The sequence below is a fragment of the Elephas maximus genome, chromosome 4 (assembly GCF_024166365.1).
Source record: "Elephas maximus indicus isolate mEleMax1 chromosome 4, mEleMax1 primary haplotype, whole genome shotgun sequence".
Classification (NCBI taxonomy): domain Eukaryota; kingdom Metazoa; phylum Chordata; class Mammalia; order Proboscidea; family Elephantidae; genus Elephas; species Elephas maximus.
In genome coordinates, this window is record NC_064822.1 from 26,692,779 (window position 1) to 26,714,359 (window position 21,581).

The window sequence follows — 21,581 nt, forward strand, 5'->3', positions numbered from 1 at the left end:
TCAAGCAGAATTAATCTCAAGAAGAGTGGTTCAACATTAGAAAATCAATCAGTATAATATACCGCATTAATAGAACAAAGGAAAAGAACCACATGATCATCTCAGCTAATGCAGAAAAGGTATCTGACAAAACCCAACACCCTTTCACAATAAAAACACTCAACAAGCTAGAAATGGAAGGGAAATTTCTTAATCTGATAAAATGCATTCGTTAATACCGAATAGCTAACATCATACTAAGTAGAGAAAGACAGAGATCACGCAAAAGACAATGATGTCTGCCTTCCTTGCTACTCAACATTGTATTGCAAATCAGTCAGAGCAATTACACTAGAAAAAGAAAACCTATTCAAATTAGGGGAAAAAAAATCCACTGTCATAGATTCTGACTCATAGTGACCCTACAGGACAGAGCAGAACTGCCCCTTAGGGTTTCCAAGAAATACCTGGTGGATTTGAACTGCTGACCTATTGGTTAACAGCTGCAGCTCTTAACCACTATGTCACCAGGGTTTGTAGATGACATGACCCTATATGTGGAAAATCCCAAGGAATCCACAAGAAAGCTACTAGAGCTAATAAACAATTTCAGCAAAGCAGCAAGATAAAAGGCCAACAACACATGTATCAGCAGGGTTTCTAAACAACAGCAACATTCTAAAAAACAAAACTAAGGAAATAATAGCATCCAAAAGGATAAAATATCTAGAATAATTTAAACCAAAGAAGTAAAAAGACTGTACACTGAATAAAGCACTATTGAAGTTAAAGACAACCAAAACAAATGAAAGGACACTCCATGTTCATGGATTAGAAGACTTCATAGTGCTGACATGTTAATATCACCCAAAGCAAACCACAGCATCAACGCTCTATCAAAATTCCAACAGCCTTCTTTACAGAAATGGAAAAGCTAATCCTCAAAGTTATATACAACTGCAAAGCTCCCTGAACAGACAAAAGTCTTGGAAACGAATAAAGTAAGAGGATTCACATTTCCCAACCTGAAAACATACTATAAAGCTCCAGTAATCAAAACAAACTGGCACCAGTATGTCAGACATATTGCCCAATGGAATAGAACTGAGAGTCCAGAAACAAACCCACATATCTCTGGTCCATTTCTTTTTGATAAGCGTGGTTAAGCCCATTCACTGGGGGAAAGAAGAGTCTAACAAATGATGTTGAACAACTGTACTTCCACATGCAAAAAATGAAACTGGACTGATTCCTCACAAAACCATAAAACTCTTTAAGGGAAAACACAGGAGTGATGCTTCAGAACACAGTATTTGGCAATGGACTCAGATATGACACTGAAAGCACAAGCAACAAAAGAAAAAGTAGGTAAATGGGATTTCATCAAAATTAAAAACCTTTGTTCATCAAAGAACTTTATCAACAAAGTGAAGAGACAACCTACAAATGGGAAAAATGTTTTGTAAACTATGTATCTGATGAGGTTTTAATACCCAGAATATACAAGGAACTCCTATAACTTAACAGCAAAAGGACAAACAAATCAATTAAAACATAAGCAGAGGACTTAAATAGACAGTGTACCAAAAAACAAATACAAATGGCCAACAAGCACATGAAAAGATGCTCAGCGTCAAGAGGCATTAAGGAAATGCAAATCAAACCCACAGTGAGATAATCATCTTACCCCTACTAAGATGGCTATGATTTAAAAAAAAAAAAAATCTGCTGCTGTGGAAAACAATTTGGTAGTTCCTCAAAAAGTTAATCATAGAATTACCACAGGATCCAGCAATTCCACTTCTTGGTATATACTCAAAAGACTGAAAGCAGAAACATAAAAAAGATACACATACACCAATGTTTGCTGCAGCGGCTACTCACAGTAGCCAAGATGGAAACAACCTAAATGTCCATCAACAGATGTATCAATAAACAAAATGTGGTACACACAATGGAGCATTACTCTGCCATGATACATGCTACAACACAGAGGAACCTTGAAAACATTAAGCTGAGTGAAGTCAGTCAGTCACAACAAGATAAATGTTGTATGATCCTACTTATGTTCTGTTGTATATACTTACCACAAAAAAAAAGAATGACTCCTCAATTTTAACTGACATTATAAAATTGCATTATGCCTTTGTTTTACAATACCATAAGTATCCTAAATAATTAAGTGAAAACCAGAAAAGGCTGTACATTTAAAATACAAAGGATACACAAAAATTTCTGAAATATGAAATTAGTATTTCTCATTTTTCAAAAAGTAAACCTATCATAATTACATACCTACTGACGGATTAAATCTAAAATGATTAATACTCAATATTTCAAAAGCCATGATGATTATTTCCTGACAGAAAGCAGCAAATGGATACTGTATTTGATGGGCAACTTAAAACTTAATAAACTGGAAGCTGTATTGACAGTTACACACTAAACCGCTTTTTACATAAACAAAACGGATTTTACAGTATATACATTAAACCCACTGCTGTCAAGTCAATGAGGGCTCATAGTGACCCTACAGGGTAGAGGGGATCTGCCCCACAGGGTTTCCAAAGCTATAAACCTTTATGGAAGCAGACTGCCACATCCTTCTCCTGCAGAGCAGCTGGTGGGTTCGAACTGCCGACCTTTCGGTTAGCAGCCAAGTGCTTAACCAATGCGCCCCGAAGGCTCCTCAGTATATACATTACATACAGTAAAAACTGCAAGGGACTTCTGTTTATAATAGTCTTGAAATTTTTCAACCTTATTGCTCAAGTGAAACTCCATAAATACAGAGACAACTATTTTGCTCTTATACCCTTTTCTATATAGTGATGAAAATACTAAATGAATACCAGTGGGAAATATTCCAAATGTCCCCAAAGAAACAAAATTAAAAAAAAAAAAACAAAAAAAACCCAGTTGCTGTCGATTTTGACTCATAGTGGCCCTATAGGACACAGCAGAACTGCCCCATAGGGTTTCCAAGGAGTAGCTGGTGGATTCAAACTGCCGACCTTTTGGTTAGCACCTGTAGCTCTTAAACACTACAATGACAGGGTTTCCACACACATACAAAAGAAGCCATAAATACTACACTATACCTGTGGTGGTAGCAAGAAAGTTTTAGTTACTTTGTGTTGGGCAAGGAACAGCAAATATCTGAAAGCATAAACTATTAAGGCACAAAAATCAAGAGGTTCCCCTCTACATGTCACAAGCTATTTGGAAAGGACCTTGGGGATTATCAAATTCAGCCCCATTTTTTAGCAGGGGGGAAAAAAGGGCAGCATCAGCCCAATGGTTATAGGATTTCCCCATAGTCAAAATGCTAATATCCAGATCTTAACACCTGTTTAGTGCTCTTTCCACTTTATGATTTTCTTGCCTTAATTGTTATTAAGTTGACAAAGATCTATCTCAAGCAGCATGCCATCCTAAAAAATGGTATTGTTCCAAAATGAAACTTTCTTCAAGATATTAGAATCAAATCAGTATTCAGAGTTCTGGCTCCACGATTTAACATTTTCTTTTTCAAATTTTAAACTTTATTTGGTAGTAGGTTCCTTAACATAATGCTTTGACACATTCATTAAAAACCCAAAGGTCTTATTAAAAACAGAAGAGATACTTCAAGCAAAAAAAAAAAGAACCAAAGGCCATCATTTAAATTTCTTCTGAAATAACACTGCACAAAAAGAGAATACAGAAAAGCATATAAACCCTTCTATATGCTCTGATTCTTTCCTCCATCGTTAACATGTTAATGATACTAAAAGGACTAAGAGAAGTGACAGTTAATACGCTATAAAGAAAATCAGGGTCACAAAACCAAAACTTAAGTACCAGTCTGACCAACAAGTCTCAATTTCACCTTATTTCTATCATTTCTGAGCCGCAGTAGAGGAGAAACTGTAATATACTACACCAGCATCTGCAAAAAATAAACTAGTTCTTTTTTAAGCCAGAAGATGGCTTTTTCAAAACCACACGTATCTTTAAGAACATACACTGAGAAAGAATTGGAAAGGTGACAAATTTGATTTTTAAAAAGTAAACAGAATATTCATATTAAAAAAATAGGAACTTTCAAAACCGTCACCTTAAGGAAGCACAAATAATGCCAATTCTCGAAACATTTATTACTCCTCTTTGAGAAACCATTTCAGAGCCCACAGCATATTCACTCAAATACTTTAAGCCAATTCTTTAATCCGTGAGACTGGGTTTGGCTATTAAAAACAACGGATAATTCAGTGAAAATATTGGTAAATAAAATAGAAAGCTGGCTAATATTATTTCAGATAAAAAATAAGATTAGACTAAAAAGAAAATGAGACTAATCTGCTACTGCGCTCTTAGCTTTTCAATAAGAGGTGAATTCAATCCCAGAGAGCATTCTATGAAGACTTCACAACTGAGCCATCACTGGACTAAAATAGCTTATACTCTTTCAAGGAATCTACATTCTAATGGGCTTACTTTTTCAAAGTCATAGTTTTACTGTCAAAATGCATAAGGCCAAGAGCTACAGTATGCCCATGTAAGAGTTATATTCTTTTGTTTTCCTGATACAAAATGTCTTCCATTAACATTACAGTCACTTCAGGAATAAAATCATAACATAATGAAGCACCAGCTCAAAATAATTAGAGCAGTGATTCTCGAGGGCGAAGGAAATGGAGCACCACATATGAAGATTTCTCAGGATTTATAAGTGGCTTGAAAAAGCCTTTCAGTAGTCAAATACAGAGTTGGATTTGGAAAACACAAACATAAAACCCTATTACTGCACTTAATAATCTACAGAAAGCAAAAGCATAAAATCTCCTTAGCTGGAGGGGCATGAATTTAAGAGGTTTTGTGCAACAATGATTTAGGAAAGGAACAGTCAAAATGAGGAATCTGAACTGTAGAACTTTAAACATCATTTTATCATTAAAAATACATACAGCATTTTATAGGATTATAATAAAGCAACTGATACTAGACTAACAAGCAAACCTACTTAACGGATTGGTTAGTACTGGTTTGGAATCAACATATCAAATATATACGCAATTGTTTTCAAGTTCATAAGCTAATAGTTTACACGTTTTTCTGAAAGTGAAACTATTCGCTTCCCTCATAAATAGTACAAAATCAACTTTAACTACTATAGGAACTCTAGAATAGTAAATTATTATTTTACTCTATCTTAAATGCTATTTCAAAAATAACTTTTAACTGAAACCAATTAACTCTCTGGAAGTTACTACCATTCACCTGTTTTTGACACACACTACCCCCCCCAAAAAACTCAGTGCCCTCGAGTCGATTCCATATGTCAAATAGCGTCTAAGATGTTAACACTGACTGAGCACCTACGTTTATATGTCAGGCCCTGACAATAAAAACCATCCTAGCCTCCTATGTGTTCGCAGTGTCAGCAGGCAAACCACACAGGAAACAGTTACAGTTCATTGGAAAAGAGCTGTAATATAGAAAAGCCTCAAGGAAGGCTTCAGACAATCAGGATCTAGAATTATGAAGATTAAAACGTATGCCAATGATAAAAAAAAGGGGGGGGGCAGGAGTGGAGAGGAGACAGTTGGGGCTGTGAAAACACATACAATGGGAAAAAGGTGTTTGAGGCCTGGCTAAGGAGTCCTGGTTGCTAAGTGGTTAAGCACTCAGCTGCTAACTGACAGGTCAGCAGTTCAAATTCACCAGCCACTCCATGGGAGAAAGATGCAACAGTCTGCTCCCATAAAAATTACACTCTTGGAAACACTATGGGGCAGTTCTGCTGTCCTACAGGGTTGCTATGAGTCAGAATCAACTATGGCATACAACAGGCCTGGTTAAGTGGTTTTATATGACTGGAGTATGCCAAGAGGAGAGGCTGGTTCAGAAAAGTGATGTCTGGACTCTCGGCAACCGTGACTCGGAAGATTTAAACTCTTCAAGTTTTCAAGCTGTACTTAGGAGCAGACAGTTTAGTCTGAGATGCCAGCTTCCTGGCATGACACTACAGTGCTATCATTTCACTGTCCTCAATATACAGTAGATGGGGAAGATTTCCCTGATAACAATGTGAGGAAGCGGGGTGGAAAACCCATATATTTGGACTAGAACACAGGGTTGGCAATACTACATAATGAACACCTATAAAATTGAAGCTTTAAGGGAATACATTTTTACCTGTAATCTAAAATTCTGAGGGTAGGAATGACACAGCAAACATGTTAAGAGGACAAGGCAATAGTTAGGACAAAGGCAATGAAGTCTGTAAAGTCCACTCCTGAACATAGGAGAAAAGAAAAGGACTCAAGAATGACTTTCAAGCATTAACTGGAACAGGCGAATGGTCAGGAGAAGATTTAGAGCAACATCTCTAGAATATCAAGGTGGTAGCTGTCTAATAAACAAACAAACAAACAAAAAACCCTGAGCCTGGAAATCAAGGAGGTGCTAGTAGAAGCCTCAGGTATCAAAGGCTATACCCAGAAAGAGTTTGAAAAATGAGAAGCAGCAAGGACAGAACACCTCAGGGAACAATCACACTAAGATTTCAACGATAGGTAAATGAGATTTTGCACTTAGGAATAAAATTAAAACAGCAGCATGAAAGGAAAACCAACATCATGAAAAGTCAAAAACTATCAGTAACAAAGGATAAATCACTTTGAAGGATGTAAGTCAATTAAGATAAGAAATGAAAGATTTTCAGTGGACTTGGTAACCAGGAGATTATTAACAACTGAAAAAAAAAACTCTCAATAGTAAGATGAGACGAAGCCTAATACTAATGAGCTAAATTTAAATTAAAACAAAATAACATTAAAATTTCAGTTTTTGAGTTTTTAGGTACACTAGCCACATTTCAAATATTCAACAGGCACATGTGGCTAGTGGCTACCTTACTGGTCAGCACAGACAATGAACATGTCCAATCATACAAAAAGTTCCAATGAGCAGTGGCTAGCCTAAAACTTCCCAAATATGACGACAACTACAAAACTGCAAACATCTGAAGAATCCAATAACATGGAAGAGATGCACCAAACTCAAACGGAAGAGCTTATGAGGAAAAAGATTCGATACAAAAAACTAAAATATAATTTAAATTTTAAGAGTGATTCTAGTCAATCAGACTCATAAAATTACAAATGCTATAAAAAAACTGAAAGTAGTGTCAGAATAAAATTTTCAATAGGTGGATGAAATAAACACAGCCTTAAACAGTAATGAAAAAGACCTGAGATTAGGGTGAAGGATAGAGGGGGGAAAAATCTTAAAGGCTCCCATGCTGGCAGTGAGAGAAAGGAGGAAACTGGGAGACATACATTCCAGTGGATAGCTACCAATAAACAAAAACTAGCTTGATATCAGACTTCTCATCTGCTATGTTTAACATTATCTTTAAAACCAAAAAAAAGATCCAAAGGAAAATAATTTTTGAATCTAGACAAAAGAGCATTCTTTAATGAAGAGGACAAAATGAAGACATTTCCTGGCATTCAAAGTCTCAGATTACCACCCACAAAAACATAATGAACCTTTAAGAAAAAAAAGAATACTAAAGCAAAAAAAAAAAGAAAAAGTTTTAAGAAACTAAGAAATAAAATCATCAATCATTATGGAAAAGTATTCCATCTGTCAGTGAACAGCAGATAAATTAAAAATCAATACAAAAAATCTATAATTATACTGATTATTACTATACTACATAATTAAAACTCTTGACCCACTGACAGAGCTTCATACCAAAGAGAACACGTATTTTCAAACATCCAGAAAATATTTTCAACAGCTAACCAGGTATTCAGAGATAAGGAAAACTCAATTCCAGAAGGTCGATAATTTAGAATTTAACAAAGAGAAGGCAGATAATAACGGTGATTTACAAAAATAATTCATTTATAAATTCTTAAACATCCTTTAAATATACCTGGGCTAAAAAAGAGGAAAATTAAAACAAAAATCATATTAGGCTTGAATAAATATGAGATCGCTATATAATTCTACATCAAAATCACATGCAACGTGAACAAAACACCAAACTTTAAAGAAAATTTACACATTTAAATGTCCTCTTTACAACAACAAAGATCGGAAATAAACTAAGCATTCAACTGAAAAAACTAGGGCCAAAGAATATTTCAATAAAAAATGAAATAGACTGGTTTCTTTGTAGCTTCTTTCAAAGTATCAAAACAAGCAGTGAGTCTTTGGTAAGTCTAATTTTTAAAAAGTGGGAGGAAAGAACATTAGTACAAAAAGTCATGACTACTGACATTAGAATTTAAATTTGAAACTTTATACCAATAAATTAGATATGGATGGAGCTGGGGGAACAATAATCATAGGAAAAAGGGGGAAAGGATCCAAAGTTCTATCCGTAAATAAGACAATAGTTTCCAAGCCACTGCAGGGTGTTTCTCATTTAAAGGCCAGCGACAGGGGAGGGGGGGAAAAAAAAAACACTAACAAAATATCAGCACATCACAACCATGAAAAATATTATGACCAAGAAATCAACATTATGAATGATAACATTAAGAAACCCATTATAATAAACTGAAATTAAGCCATGGGGCCATCTCTCTTAACAGTTGTAGGAAAAGCATGAGGTTCAACATCCATTCCCTACATTCTTGGCAAACTAGGGGGAAAAAAAGAAGTTGCTTTAACTTGACGAAATACCAAAAAAGTAAAGGAAGCACCCTTGATGGTTCACCCTAGGAGTGTACCCATTAAAGTCAGTACCAAGGATGCCCGTTATCAACACAACAAGCAACATTATTTGGATGCCCAGCTGAGGCAATGAACATAAATTAAAAAAAAGAATTATCCAGGTAAGAAAATACATAAATACATCCTAGAAGTTTCTGGGAAAAACAAGGAGACTCCCTTGCAAGCAGCAGTAGCTGATGTTGTTAGCTGCCACTGAATCATGCCCCTGACTCAAGGTGACCCCAAGACTGAAAGCAGAATACACTATAAATCTCTAGTAACGTCTTGAAATTGCTAATGTTTATAATTTTTTTACTTACAAAAACAGCAATTTTGCATGGTTTAATCCAATATAAATCTATTGTGAGGAACCATAGAAGAAACACACATTCTACCTTTTATAAATGCTGCCTTTCTAATTTTAATAAAAATAATATGCAATTAACATACTGCATGTAATGGCTGCCTTGAACATGCTTTCATTGTTGTAAAAGTTGTTTTCTTTGGATACTTTCTCACCAATCTTATTTACAAATTATTAGTAAACCTTTCTTTATAAAAATAGAAATCAGAATTATCCACACTAGTAAGGTTTTGATATGGTTCCTATATAGCAAAATTCAAAATAAGATTTTAACAGTAATGAAGAAGTCACCCAATGAAAAACAAAACATGCTCAAAATCTAACTATTCTAGTGCTGCCTTCCCGCCCCTCCCAATTCTTCTGGATTCTACTTGTACATCATCTTCGACATCTCTATTTTAACATCAGAGACTATGTTTTCCTCCCAAAATGTTCATATCAACTGTAATTCCATTTTCTACTTCCACCATCTTAATCCAAACCCTAATGACCTCTAATCTAGAATACAAAAGAAAGTGTCAATAACATACGGTGTTATATAATGAAAGGTTAGCTAATGTGTTCAATATCTAGCAGAGAAAAGGCGAATTCTCAAGGTCTAAACATATAAGTCAGAATCGACTTGATGGCAGCGGGTTTTTTTTTTTAAACATATAATGTACCAATGCACACGGACATAGGGAAAAAAAAAGTAGTGAACACATAATGTATAATACCTGTTTTAACATCATGCTTATAACACAAGTGTTGGAAAAAAATTAAGAAAATAAAGTTAAACAGCTAAAAGTAATAGCAAATACCTGGGTGCGGCAAACGGTTAAGCATTCAACTACTAGCCAAAAGACTGGTGGTTGGAACTCATCCAAAAGCACCTTAGAAGGCAGGCGTGACAATCTGCTTCCCAAGGGTCACAGCCTGGAAAACCCTATGGAGTGCAGTTCTACTCCGCACACATGGGTTTGCCACGAGGCAGAACTGACTTGATGGCAATTAGCAACAACAGGAGTAAAAGCACCTAGTAGCGCTCCTGGCTCTAGACCAACTGTATTTTTAAGTCTTTGCATACACTATTTAGGAAACCCTGGTTGCACAGTGGTTAAGAGCTACAGCTGCTAATCAAAAGATCAGCAGTTCGAATCCACCAGGTGCTCCTCGGAAACCCTATGCGTCAGTTCTACTCTATCCTATAGGGTTGCTATGAGTCAAAATCACCTCGATGGCAACAGAATTGGTTTGGTTTTTTTAATGTACTATCTTACAATGAAAATCAGCTAATACACTAAGTTAACAGCAAAATAAATTTTATGACTCCCTATATCTACAATGAAAATAAAGGAGCCCTGAGGGTTCAACAGTTAAGTGCTCAGCTACTAACAGAAAGGTTGGCAGTTGGAACCCACCCAGGGGCTCCACAGGAAAAGACCTGGCTGTGAAGATTACAGCCTAGAAAACCCTGTGGGGCAATTGCGCTGTCACATGGAGTCACTATGGGTCAGACGTCCACATGATGGCACCTAACAACACTTAAAATAAGAGATTATCATTTAAATACTAACATGAATGCTTCATTTTCTTCCCAAGGATTAAGAACATTCCAAATTATGAGTCAGTATCGGGCTCACTTCTTGCCAAAATAAAAAGTAAATACACAAAACTGACTCAAATCAAAGATTCTGAAGATCCAAGTGTTTTAGAAAATGCAATTCTGTACTTTACCCCTATTTTTTATAATTTAAACGTCTCATGGTAAGCTTGAAACTTGGATCATTTGTACATGCCATACTAAATACGAATGCTTAAAAACACTAATAAGGAGCCAATAGTCAGCAGGAAGAAAAACGGACCAAAATCACAGAAAAGATAATAGAGAACCAACTTCTCACAGTCTTCCATGATGTGTTCCAACTTCACTGGCTTTTCCCCACTACTATGATCTTTTCATGATCAACAGGCATGCATTTCTGTTAAGTTGGAAAAAATCTCAAAATTATTCAATTATTAAATGCAGAAGTAATTTACCACGATTCTCTGCTCACCCTAGCCAAAATATTCCAAAATAACTTACTAGTATCGCTTTTTGGCTAGTTTAAAAAAAAAAAATTTTTTTTTCTTTTTTTCATGAGCACAGAACAGGTCAGAACATTTCAGAAGATGTCAACCGTATGTGATGCTCTTCTGTCACATAGTTCAAAAGTAATCAAAGATTTTTATCAACCATACATATCGTAAGTTTCTTTTTGAAAATGCAGCTGCTCCTAACGGTCAATTTTAAGACAAGTGTTTGCTCACATCTGAAGTTAGCCTAAGTATATTATTTTTCAAATTGAGATAAAAAGACCTAAATGAAGTTCACTGCTGAACTGTCTCAAAACAGGTAGTGGGCACTTGCGGGAAAGGAGGGAGGCGATATGAGTGCCTAAGACAGTTTTATCTAAAGCAATAATGGTGGATCCAGATATTACCCAAGCATATCTCAGCTGCTAACGCAAGTTAGCAACTTCTCTATTGTCGGGCATTAGATGTCCTTACCATGGGATACCAAGTTAGCTACTTAACAGATATTTAATGTGTAACTTGCATAAACATTATACTACTGTATGTGCATCTTGGAAGAAGCTGATACAATTACTTAAAACTCAAGAAACTCGTAATACACAAGCTGGCAAAAAACCACTCTAACTTCTAGATTTCTAATGATAAAATGAACATTCCTTAACATCCTGCTTAGAGTTCCTTCTCCTCCTTTTGCACGTACTCCCCCTAGACCTGTAGTTTATAAATACTCAATTAAACCAGTTTTTATTTAAAAATTCCATTTTCTAGGCTCCATCCCCTATTGCTCTGATTCAGAGTAATAGAATCAGGGAACCTACAACCTTAAAAGTTTCCTAAGTGATTCTAATAAGCAGCCAAATTTGAAAATTATTATGTTAAACCTGTGGAGTTCTGTAAAAATTTTAAACCTTCCACATCTACCCCAAAAATCTCTGTAATGCAAAGACCTATGTATGAGCAGATGCCAAGTTAGAATTGCCCTCCAGCCCCCTTCATTTAGCAATTACTTGGCAATTAAATTATCTGTTATTTTCCTTCCTAGCCCCAAGGAAGAAGCTTTAGCTTGAGACCTAAGGCTGCTCATCTAAAACTAAATTTTATTCACAGAAATAAGAATAAATCCAATAATTTACTCTTAGTCCAGGCACTTAGATAAGCACATTAGTGGTGTTTTATATACGTAATACTGTTTAACCCTAATAATCCTAGGGGAGTAGACACAAACTCTCAGAGATTAAGTAATTTGCCTGAAGTCATTTACCTAGCAAGTAAGTACCACAGCCTGGACTTAAAATACAAATCTGAGAGAAGACTTTATTAGTTAAGTGATAAGAGAAACAGTGTGTAATTAGTATTCTCTGAGCACTAACTGAAAAGTACTCCCAGTCAGTCCTATCAGATTGGCATTATCAACACCAATCATCTGTTGACTCTACTATGCAAATATGAAATACGAGCAAGAAAAAAAATATATGGTACAATATGGAATCATTTTTATAAAAATTCTGAAAACACTATTATAGAAGCGCTGTATTATTTTACAGCTTAAGAATATGACCTATGAAAACTAGTGATAATCTCTAAGTGATAGGATTTGAGGCATTTTTATCTTTCCCCCTCTTTTTATTTTCTAGTATTTCTGTAATGAACTTGTATTAACAAAAAAAAATTTCATCTCCCTTAAATCATGACAATCCCAATATTCCTTTACCTGCTCATTTATAAATGCTACAAGGTGCAGGCACTTTCTAGGTTGACAGAGATAAAAGGATTAACAAAATAAACTCACTTCCTGTTCTGGTGGAGCTTATATTCCACAGCAGATAAGCAAATAAAAACTAGTCAGCTCTACTGTAAGTTTTGAAAACACAAGTTTGTTTCAACACTACTGATACATCAAAGAACAACTTGAGCATCATATAATTTCCCAGCTGCTTATCCACAATTTCCCCTGGGAGATACACTAGGTGCTGAAATGAGCCGCACAGGAATACAGAAAATGCAGACACGCACACCTCACACATCTGCCAGCTACCTTACATGTGGAGCTGAGTCACACCCATCCACATTCGGTGTTACAATTCTGTCTGATTTCAGACAACGCACCTTCCATCATTTCACAATAGCTCACATACTGCAACTCTTCCAACAGATGCCTACTTCCACATGCCGACTTCAGGTCTTTGCCAAGGTAAAGTGCCACATTTATTGTAGTATTTATAAATTTATTAACCACTTAATATGTATAAAACTAAGGATTTTATTAGGTTTCTGTTTTCAGTGTGTCACCAACAAACTTTGAGTGCTGTCCCCAATTCCATTTTTCCTGTAAGTACTGTGGTTTTTTAATCATGCGATTTTGCACAGCATGGAGGTTTTTAGGAACACATGTCATTATACCATAATGACTATAAATAAACAATAACATCAGGTCACATTAAGTACAAGGAAAGAAAAACGCAGTGTTAAACGGATAGACAGTGATGAGGATGGCTGTTTCAGAGCGGTCAGGAAGGTCAGGGAGGGCCTCAGTGAGAGGCTGGCATTTAAGTAGATACATTACTGAAATAAGAGTTCAGCACAAGAACATATAGAAAGAACATCCCAGAAAGAAGAAACTTTAAGTGCAGAGCCCTTGAGACAAGAGCAAACTTCTTCCTGCAGGGCCAGTATGGACAGAGCTGTACAAACAAGGAGTATGAAAAGAGGCTGAAGAAACACCCAGAGACCATACTACATAGGCTCTTTTGCAAGGTATTAATAAGTAACCAGAAGTCACTTAAGGGCTGTGAGCAAAAGGGTGATGTGATCTGATCTGCATTTAACTAGATCAACTGGCAGCTGGAAGCTCTTGCAGAGTTCAGGTAAGACAAGGTAGTACCAGTAACCAGTTGCTATCAAGTTGATTTCAACTATGGTAGTAGTTTAAGTATGAAATAGTGTATCTGGAGGGGAGCTCTGGTGGTGCAGTGGTTAAGTGTTCAGCTGTTAACCAAAAGGTCGGCTGTTTGAATTCACCAGCTGCTGCTTAGAAACCCTATGGGGCATTCTACTCTGTCCTATAGGGTTGCTGTGAGTAGGAATTGACTTGATGGCAATGGGTTTGTTTGTATTTGGAGTATACTCTGAAGACAGAAATACGGTTCTATGTACAGTAAACAGACTTGCTTTCCAGTTTCAATTATTACTTAATAGTAAACTAATTACCTTAGTTGGATTTTAATTTTACCAGTAAAATATTAACCAGCCTTTTTCAGAGTTATTATGGAATCAGATGACAAACAATGCAAAAAGACTCTTAAAATTATAAAACAGCACATAAATCATAGACTGTTCATAAGATTTATTTTCAATTTTAAATAACTGGTTTTTTAAAGACTAAATTGACAATTAGTATCTTCAGTACAGAGCACAGGACTCCATATGCCCCAGCTCATTACTATCTTCACTCTTTCTAGCATTGTTAACACAATGATACATAACATCAAAACCATTCTGCCCAAGAGAATATGATACGAACAGATCCTTAACAGGGCGACCACCTAGAGTATGTTTTCTGTGAATTATGGACCAAAACCATAGGTTTGCTACACCAATGGCATTAAACACATCTTGCACGACTAGGGAACAGTTCAGTTGAGACTGCTTTAAAAGATCAAGACGAGCCATTCCAAAATAATGATGATTGTGAAATAGAAATACCATTAAATCATAACCAATACATAAAAACCTCTTTAAAAACTTTAAAATGATGACTATAAGCCATAATACAAATGACTTGGTATTGCTGTTCAAATGTGACACCTTACATGCACAGATGTAAAGAGTTAACGTTTTAAGGAAGGAATACTAAAGAGATGAAACATTAAGACTGCTCATCTGTCAACCTTAATCTACTTCTCTTGAAACGGAACATGTGTTTCCTGTGGTCATTCTTTTAATTGACCTATAGAAATCCAATGCAAACGTTATCTGCCCAGTTTACTATCATACTATGAAGCACGGATCAATAAAAACAGGTAAGATTTACGCCTATTATTTTCTTTAGAAAAATACTTAATGTTAGTCAATAGCATTGTTGACAAGTAAATATTAGTAAAGTTTAGATTCTGTATGAAATTTCCTGAATGAGGGCTTGTCTTGAGAAAAATGACTTCTAGTGAAATTTCTGACAAGCTTTCAGGTTAAAATTTATTTTAAAAAACAGAACACTTGACACATGTGATAACTTGGCATAGGATTATACACACACCTTGTACCAATGTCAATTTCCTAGTTTTGATATTGTGCTGTAATAGGCAAGATGTAGCCACCAGGGGAAACTGAGTGAAGGATACATGGAACCTCTTTACTATCTTTGCAACTTCCTGTAAATCTATAATTTCAAAATAAAAAGTAAGTAACACACAGCAGTCTCACTAACATTTTTTGGGCTCTTCTGGTCCTATGGAGCCCTGGTGGCACAGTGGTTAAGCATCTGGCTGCTAACTAAAAGGTCAGCAGTTCAAATCCGCCAACCGCTCCTTGGAAACCCTACGAGGCGCTTCTACTCTGTCCTACAGGGTTGCTATGAGTTGGAATTGACTCAACAGCAACAGGTTTTTTCTGGTTCTATAACTACAGGACAGTTACCATGAGGTCTTTCTATCTTGTAATGAAGAATAAAAGGATACAAGAGCAGTATTGCCTTTGAACTAGTTTATGCTACAGTCGTTAGCTGCCATGGAGTCAGCCCGACTCACCGCAACTCCATGAACAATGGGATCAGACCACTGTGATCCATCACGTTTTTACTGGTTGATTTATCTGAAATAGATCACCAAGCCTTTCTTTCTATGCTACGGTAAATATCAGGAAATAAGTATTAAATATACCTAAATGTTTTATCTCCAACAAACCGACTGCCACTGAGTTGATTCCACCTCATAGCAACCCTATACACACACACCGCCGTCGATTCCGACTCGTACAGACCCTATAGGACAGCGTAGAACTGCCCCATAGAGTTTCCAAGGAGCACCTGGCATGTTCGAACTGCCGACCTTCTGGTTAGTCAGCCGTAGCACTTAACCACTACGCCACCAGGGTTTCCAGCGACCCTATAGGACAGAGTATAACTCCCCCATATGCTTTCCAAGGAGTGGCTGGTGGATTCAAACTTCTGATTTTTGGTTAGCAGCCAAGCTCTTAACCACTGCACCACCAGGACCCCCTCTGTAAAATAGAAGCAACTGATGGAGAGCCAAGGAACCCTCAAGGGATTCATTCAATATAAGCCGGACCCTCAAATGATTCAATATAAGTGCTTCTATGTCACATGTAACTAATAACACAATAAAGCATGTATTTAACCCCCAAACCAAAAAACCAAGGTGTATACAATCTACCAGAGTAGGAAGAACTAATTTCTAGACTTGGCTCTGTCACTATATGTTCAACCACACACAAGTACGCTTTCTATCAATTTTGTAAAACTGTGAAACAGGGATACACGAGTCCTATCTATCTTTCAGAGCCCTGGTGGTACAGTGGTTAAGAGCTCAGGCTGTTAATCAAAAGGTCAGCCGCTCCCTGGAAAACTAATGGGGCAGTTCTACTCTGTCCTATAGGATCGCTATGAGTTGAAATCGACTTGACAGCAACAGGTTTCCATCTTTCAGGGTCTATTATGGGCTTAAAGGGAAGTACTAATTTTTTACAGTACTTACTAAAATTACACACGCAACGCACACTTTATTTTACTCAAAACGTAAAGTTATTTGAGTAACCACAAGCCCACGTTGTACAACCAGTCTATTATCCAATGTGGAAAATATTAAACATCGCTAAATCGTATTTTTAAAAACTTTAAGACCAATAATCCCCAAATGGTCCCTATTCAACAACTCCCTCAAAATGTGATTAATAACCCATTGTTTGAATATGATCTAATAGGAGAAAATACATTTCCAAATTTCTCCACAGATATGGCTAAATGTCAATGCAAGATAAAAACTTCACTATGCAGCTATAAACTTTGAAATCTTCACTAAACCACTAACGGGAATTTTCCTTTATACTAATGAACAGGTACTAAAACGCTAACTAAAAAGCTATGCAAATTCATCAGGAAAAGTCCCTAAAACCACAGTACCTAGAGCCAATACAGGAATATTCTTTAATTAACGAAATGAGTTACAACTATCTTCCCAAAGAAGATGTTTCTAACAAGTATTATAAGCATATAAGAAAACAAGTCTGTTACCGTAAAAAAGAAACAATGAGGAAAAGAGAGATAACCCCCAAAAGGCTGAAGTTTTTGGAACAGCTTTTCAAAATACCCACAAACATACTCTTCATCCCTAAGCTTATCTGTGCTATCATTCTTAAAGTTACTTGGTAATCACTTAGAAATAGTTTTTAAGAAAAACAATATGAACCAGGAAATGTCTCAGGCTGATCACAGAATTAAAAAATATACATATACTTCACCAAGTTAAGGAACCTTTTAATAAGCTGCACCCTCATATAACGTCCCTTGATTTACAACAGATAATCTCCATTCCCTCTAATAAGTTCTAAGGGATAAAACCTCTCAGTCTTTGTAAACTGTACATACTATGTTGCAGAAAGTCTTACTTTAACCAATCTAAGGATTTTTATGGCAATACTCAATCTCTGCTTTCTTATTTTAAAAAATATATTTTGAAGTCCTTTTATAATGACTTCTAAAGTGATAGTTCTCAAGGAAACCCAGGGTCCCATGAAGCAAATCTATATGTAATTATTGGAGAAACACAACGTGTTGTGATGTTGATAGGTGCCACCAAAGCCCAATCCTGAGGAAATCAAACATTTGTTTAACTAGCTTTGTAAGTGAAAAGTTACAAATCATAGGGTATAATCACTTAAATTAGGTATTTACTAAAGAAAGGAAAGTCATTTGGTTTTTAAACAACCGTATAAGTAAAAGGTAATAAATTTGCAACAAGTAGCTCAGTAAACAAGATAGCAATCTGTTCTTACATTAAGGTAATTATACATGCTGAGAGCACAAATAAACCAACTCACATGTGATTTTGGATAATGGTTTTGAATTCATACATATTTAAATGCATATTCATTTAAAGATAAAAATCTAAGGGAATTCATAATACCGCAAATAAAATCATACACAGACTTTAAAAAGTATATTGGCGATAAAAGAAAAAAGTATATGCCTGAAGTCAAACTATGATGGCTAAGTAAGTATCACATACCCTTTTTCTCAAAGAGGATAATTCCCTTAGAATGCAAAAATGAGGGAAGAATCCTTATTTTACAGCTCTAAGAAACTAGGGAACATCAAAGATGTACTCTGAAATCCAGAATGGATACCATTTTTTTATGGTATTGATTATTACTCATTCTCTTATAGTTAAAAGGAATATGGCAACCAGGCTTATTAAAGATACACACACGTACAGAGTTACGTTAATTAAAAAAGGAACTCAGGAAGACAGGCAAAAGAGCTGACAGACTTATATATAAAGTATCTTAGAAAGTAGAGAGTGGAGCCTAACCTAGAAAACGATCAGAAAATCATGCAACAAGTTTCTTATACATGAGGCTAAAAGAACATCAACTGAGTAAACAATGGAAGCAGATACAAATAAAAAGGAACCTAAAAACCAACAAGATATACCTAGAGTTCTCCCAGGAAGGAAAATTAAAATCAAAGTGAAAAGGGGTTCAGAAAGGACAAGCAGCTAAAATATGACTAACTCTCAAGAGTCAATGCCTTGACGGCCAGCCTCAAGACCAGGACCACATCCTATCGGTACTTCCAGGAGCACCGCACAGCTGGTGGCACACAGTCGATGCCCAATGTTTGCTGAATGAATAAGCCAACAGGATGCTCTTGGGCTTACTTCACCTGTGAAAGAATTTATCGGGTATGGTTCCCTGGAAAATGTATGGAAGCATTTACACAAGTTTCATTGTGTGCATCAACGGACTTCTTCCCTGGCTTTGGAAATAAATGGAACGTAAGAGCCTATCTACAAGGAGATGAGGTGCCACATCCTGTTTTTTTTTTTTACAATCACCAAAACTATAAAAAATAAAGCTTTCTACCACATAAGCAGTACCCACCCTCCAAGAGTTTACATTTGGTACGTAACCCACTATAGAAAAGTTCGATAATAGTACCATCTTGGTCTATACATAGCGCCGTGGAAAATTCACCCCCCAAAATGAAAATGTTAATAGTTTAATTTTGCCAAAGAACTTCAAATGTTTTTAATAATCAAGCCCCACCCAGTAGTACTACTGAAAAATATGGTTTACCTGCTTAAGTAGTACAAAGTTACAGCAATATTCAACAGAGAAGAAATGAACTTTATTTTCCTCCCATCCAATAATCATCCAAATTATTCCTTCCCAATGCAATCTATGACCATTACTAATTTCCCCAACCTAGTAATTATGTAGTACATAGGTGATCAAATGTTTCTCATTACCTGATTACATTGAGTAAGGCTGATTTCTACACTAAAGAGGACCAGAAGGTGCAGGACATTAAAAAACAAAGTACTGAAAACTAGTTGCTAACAAGGAAGAAAGAAAGCCATATGGTACTGTTGAGTTTCCCTGGAAGTTTATAAAAGCACAATCTGTACATTTATCTCAAGCATTCTATCTATTAAGCAATGTAAGATCTAACTGTGGCGGAAGAGAACTGTCTTGATTATCTTAGTGAAAAATGGTTTGTTCTTTAATGTCTTTCTTAGACATGAAACCTGATTACTTTGGTAAATTTGGGGCAACTTAAGTCTGAAAATAGTTACCTAGAGTTGGATTTATTTACTTATTCTGTCTCCTACCACAAAGAACTTGAGGCATAGTAATAACTGAAGAGTGTTAGCAGCATGCAAAAGAAATAAGGCTAACCTAACCTTTAAAAAGTTGAATTGAAAGCTGTGTAAAAGTTAAATTAACAGGACCCTAGAAAATAAAATTTAAAATGTTTACAACAAAAACTCAGAAGATATTTTCTGAATCACAAATGGGCTTTTTAATCCATGAGCTGTTTTGAAAACATACTAAATTTTAAATTTTCTAACTTATTATAATTAGGAAACAGACTTGAACTCTTTAAAACAACTTCAAGCAGCAACAAGGGTCTCAAAATAAACTAAGCCAAATAAACTGAAATCTTTACTTAAAAGTAACTTACTTTCCTGGGAAAATGTTTTGTATTTCTCCCATTATTAATAAAGCATTTGGTAAACTATATATTCATAAATACACCCTCTTATTATCAGCCACTAAGAATCCAGTTTTTAGATACTCAAGTCAGCATCTTATTTCTACAATAACCTGTTAATGAATCATAATAGGTTAATAAAATTGAAATACTTTAATGACATAACCTCATGACAATGTCCTCAAACTTGAAATACTACTACCGCCTATAGGCCTATACAGCCATTGTTATAAGATAAATATGTGACAGTTTCAACAGGAAAGCTACTCACCACCATCCCTCTCTCTAACTCTGTGAGCATGCACGTTTTTGGCCTTAGCGTGACCTGTGCTGTCACTAAATTTGTTTTCAGGACTATCAGATCTCCGCAACATTTTATTTGGTGGTGAAGGATCTGTGGCGTCTCGCATCTTTTCATGTCTGTGATCACCACTACTGGGGTGACTCTTCGATGAGTATTTAAGTGCCTGTAAAACATCACACCCCCCCCAAAAAAGAAAGAATTGAAACTTTAAACTTTACTATTTTGTTTAATTGACATCATTAAGTTTTAAAAATTTACATAGGCAAAATTAAATTTTCCATTATCAGTTATGCTCTTAAATTATTAACACAAGCCACAAATGCTTGTTATTACAAAGCTCCTAATAAATATCATAACGGGGAAAAATCCACTCCATTATATCAAACACCTCAGCACACTGATTCCATATACATTTTCCTGGGAATTAATATTTCAAATTTTTTTGAAACCTTAATCCAAGGAAAACTAGAACCTAAATACTACTGTATTCAATTTCTGCTCTGCAACTGGTATGTTTAGACATGTACAAATCTACAAAAAAAAAATTTTTTTTAAAGGGGGGTAATAGTTCTCAGATGAAGTGTTTCAGGCCTAACTTACCTATTTCTGCAGGCTTGGAAAACAATTTCAAAGGGATAAAAATACTGGCCAAAATAAAACTGATACATGAGCAATATTTGTAAAAAAAAGTATAATAAAACTTCCCCACAATAATGGCTTAATTTCACTTGAACACATTTAAAGCATTGATATATGAGGTGTTTGCAATATTTAATATATAGAGGGCCAGACTCAATAGGGTTTAATCTTTGTCATATCAAAATGTTATGGACAATGTTTACACATCAGGGGACCTAGCGTTTCTAACTTGAGCTTTAACAACTCCTGTTTGCCAGTAACAGAACTTTCAGCTTAGAAAACTATTCTCTTATCCCTTA

At 35.7% G+C, this 21,581-nt stretch overlaps 1 protein-coding gene across 6 annotated transcripts in view; it reads right to left on the minus strand.

Moving 5' to 3' along the window:
* The window catches only part of WAC (WW domain containing adaptor with coiled-coil), a 101,720-nt gene that overhangs the window by 78,355 nt on the left and 1,784 nt on the right, over positions 1 to 21,581 (minus strand). For all 6 annotated transcript variants that reach the window (XM_049881737.1, XM_049881733.1, XM_049881738.1 and 3 more), the window contains exon 3: positions 20,611 to 20,806. In XM_049881737.1, the coding sequence (XP_049737694.1) occupies positions 20,611 to 20,806 (196 nt within the window). The remainder of the gene's footprint in view (positions 1 to 20,610; positions 20,807 to 21,581) is intronic.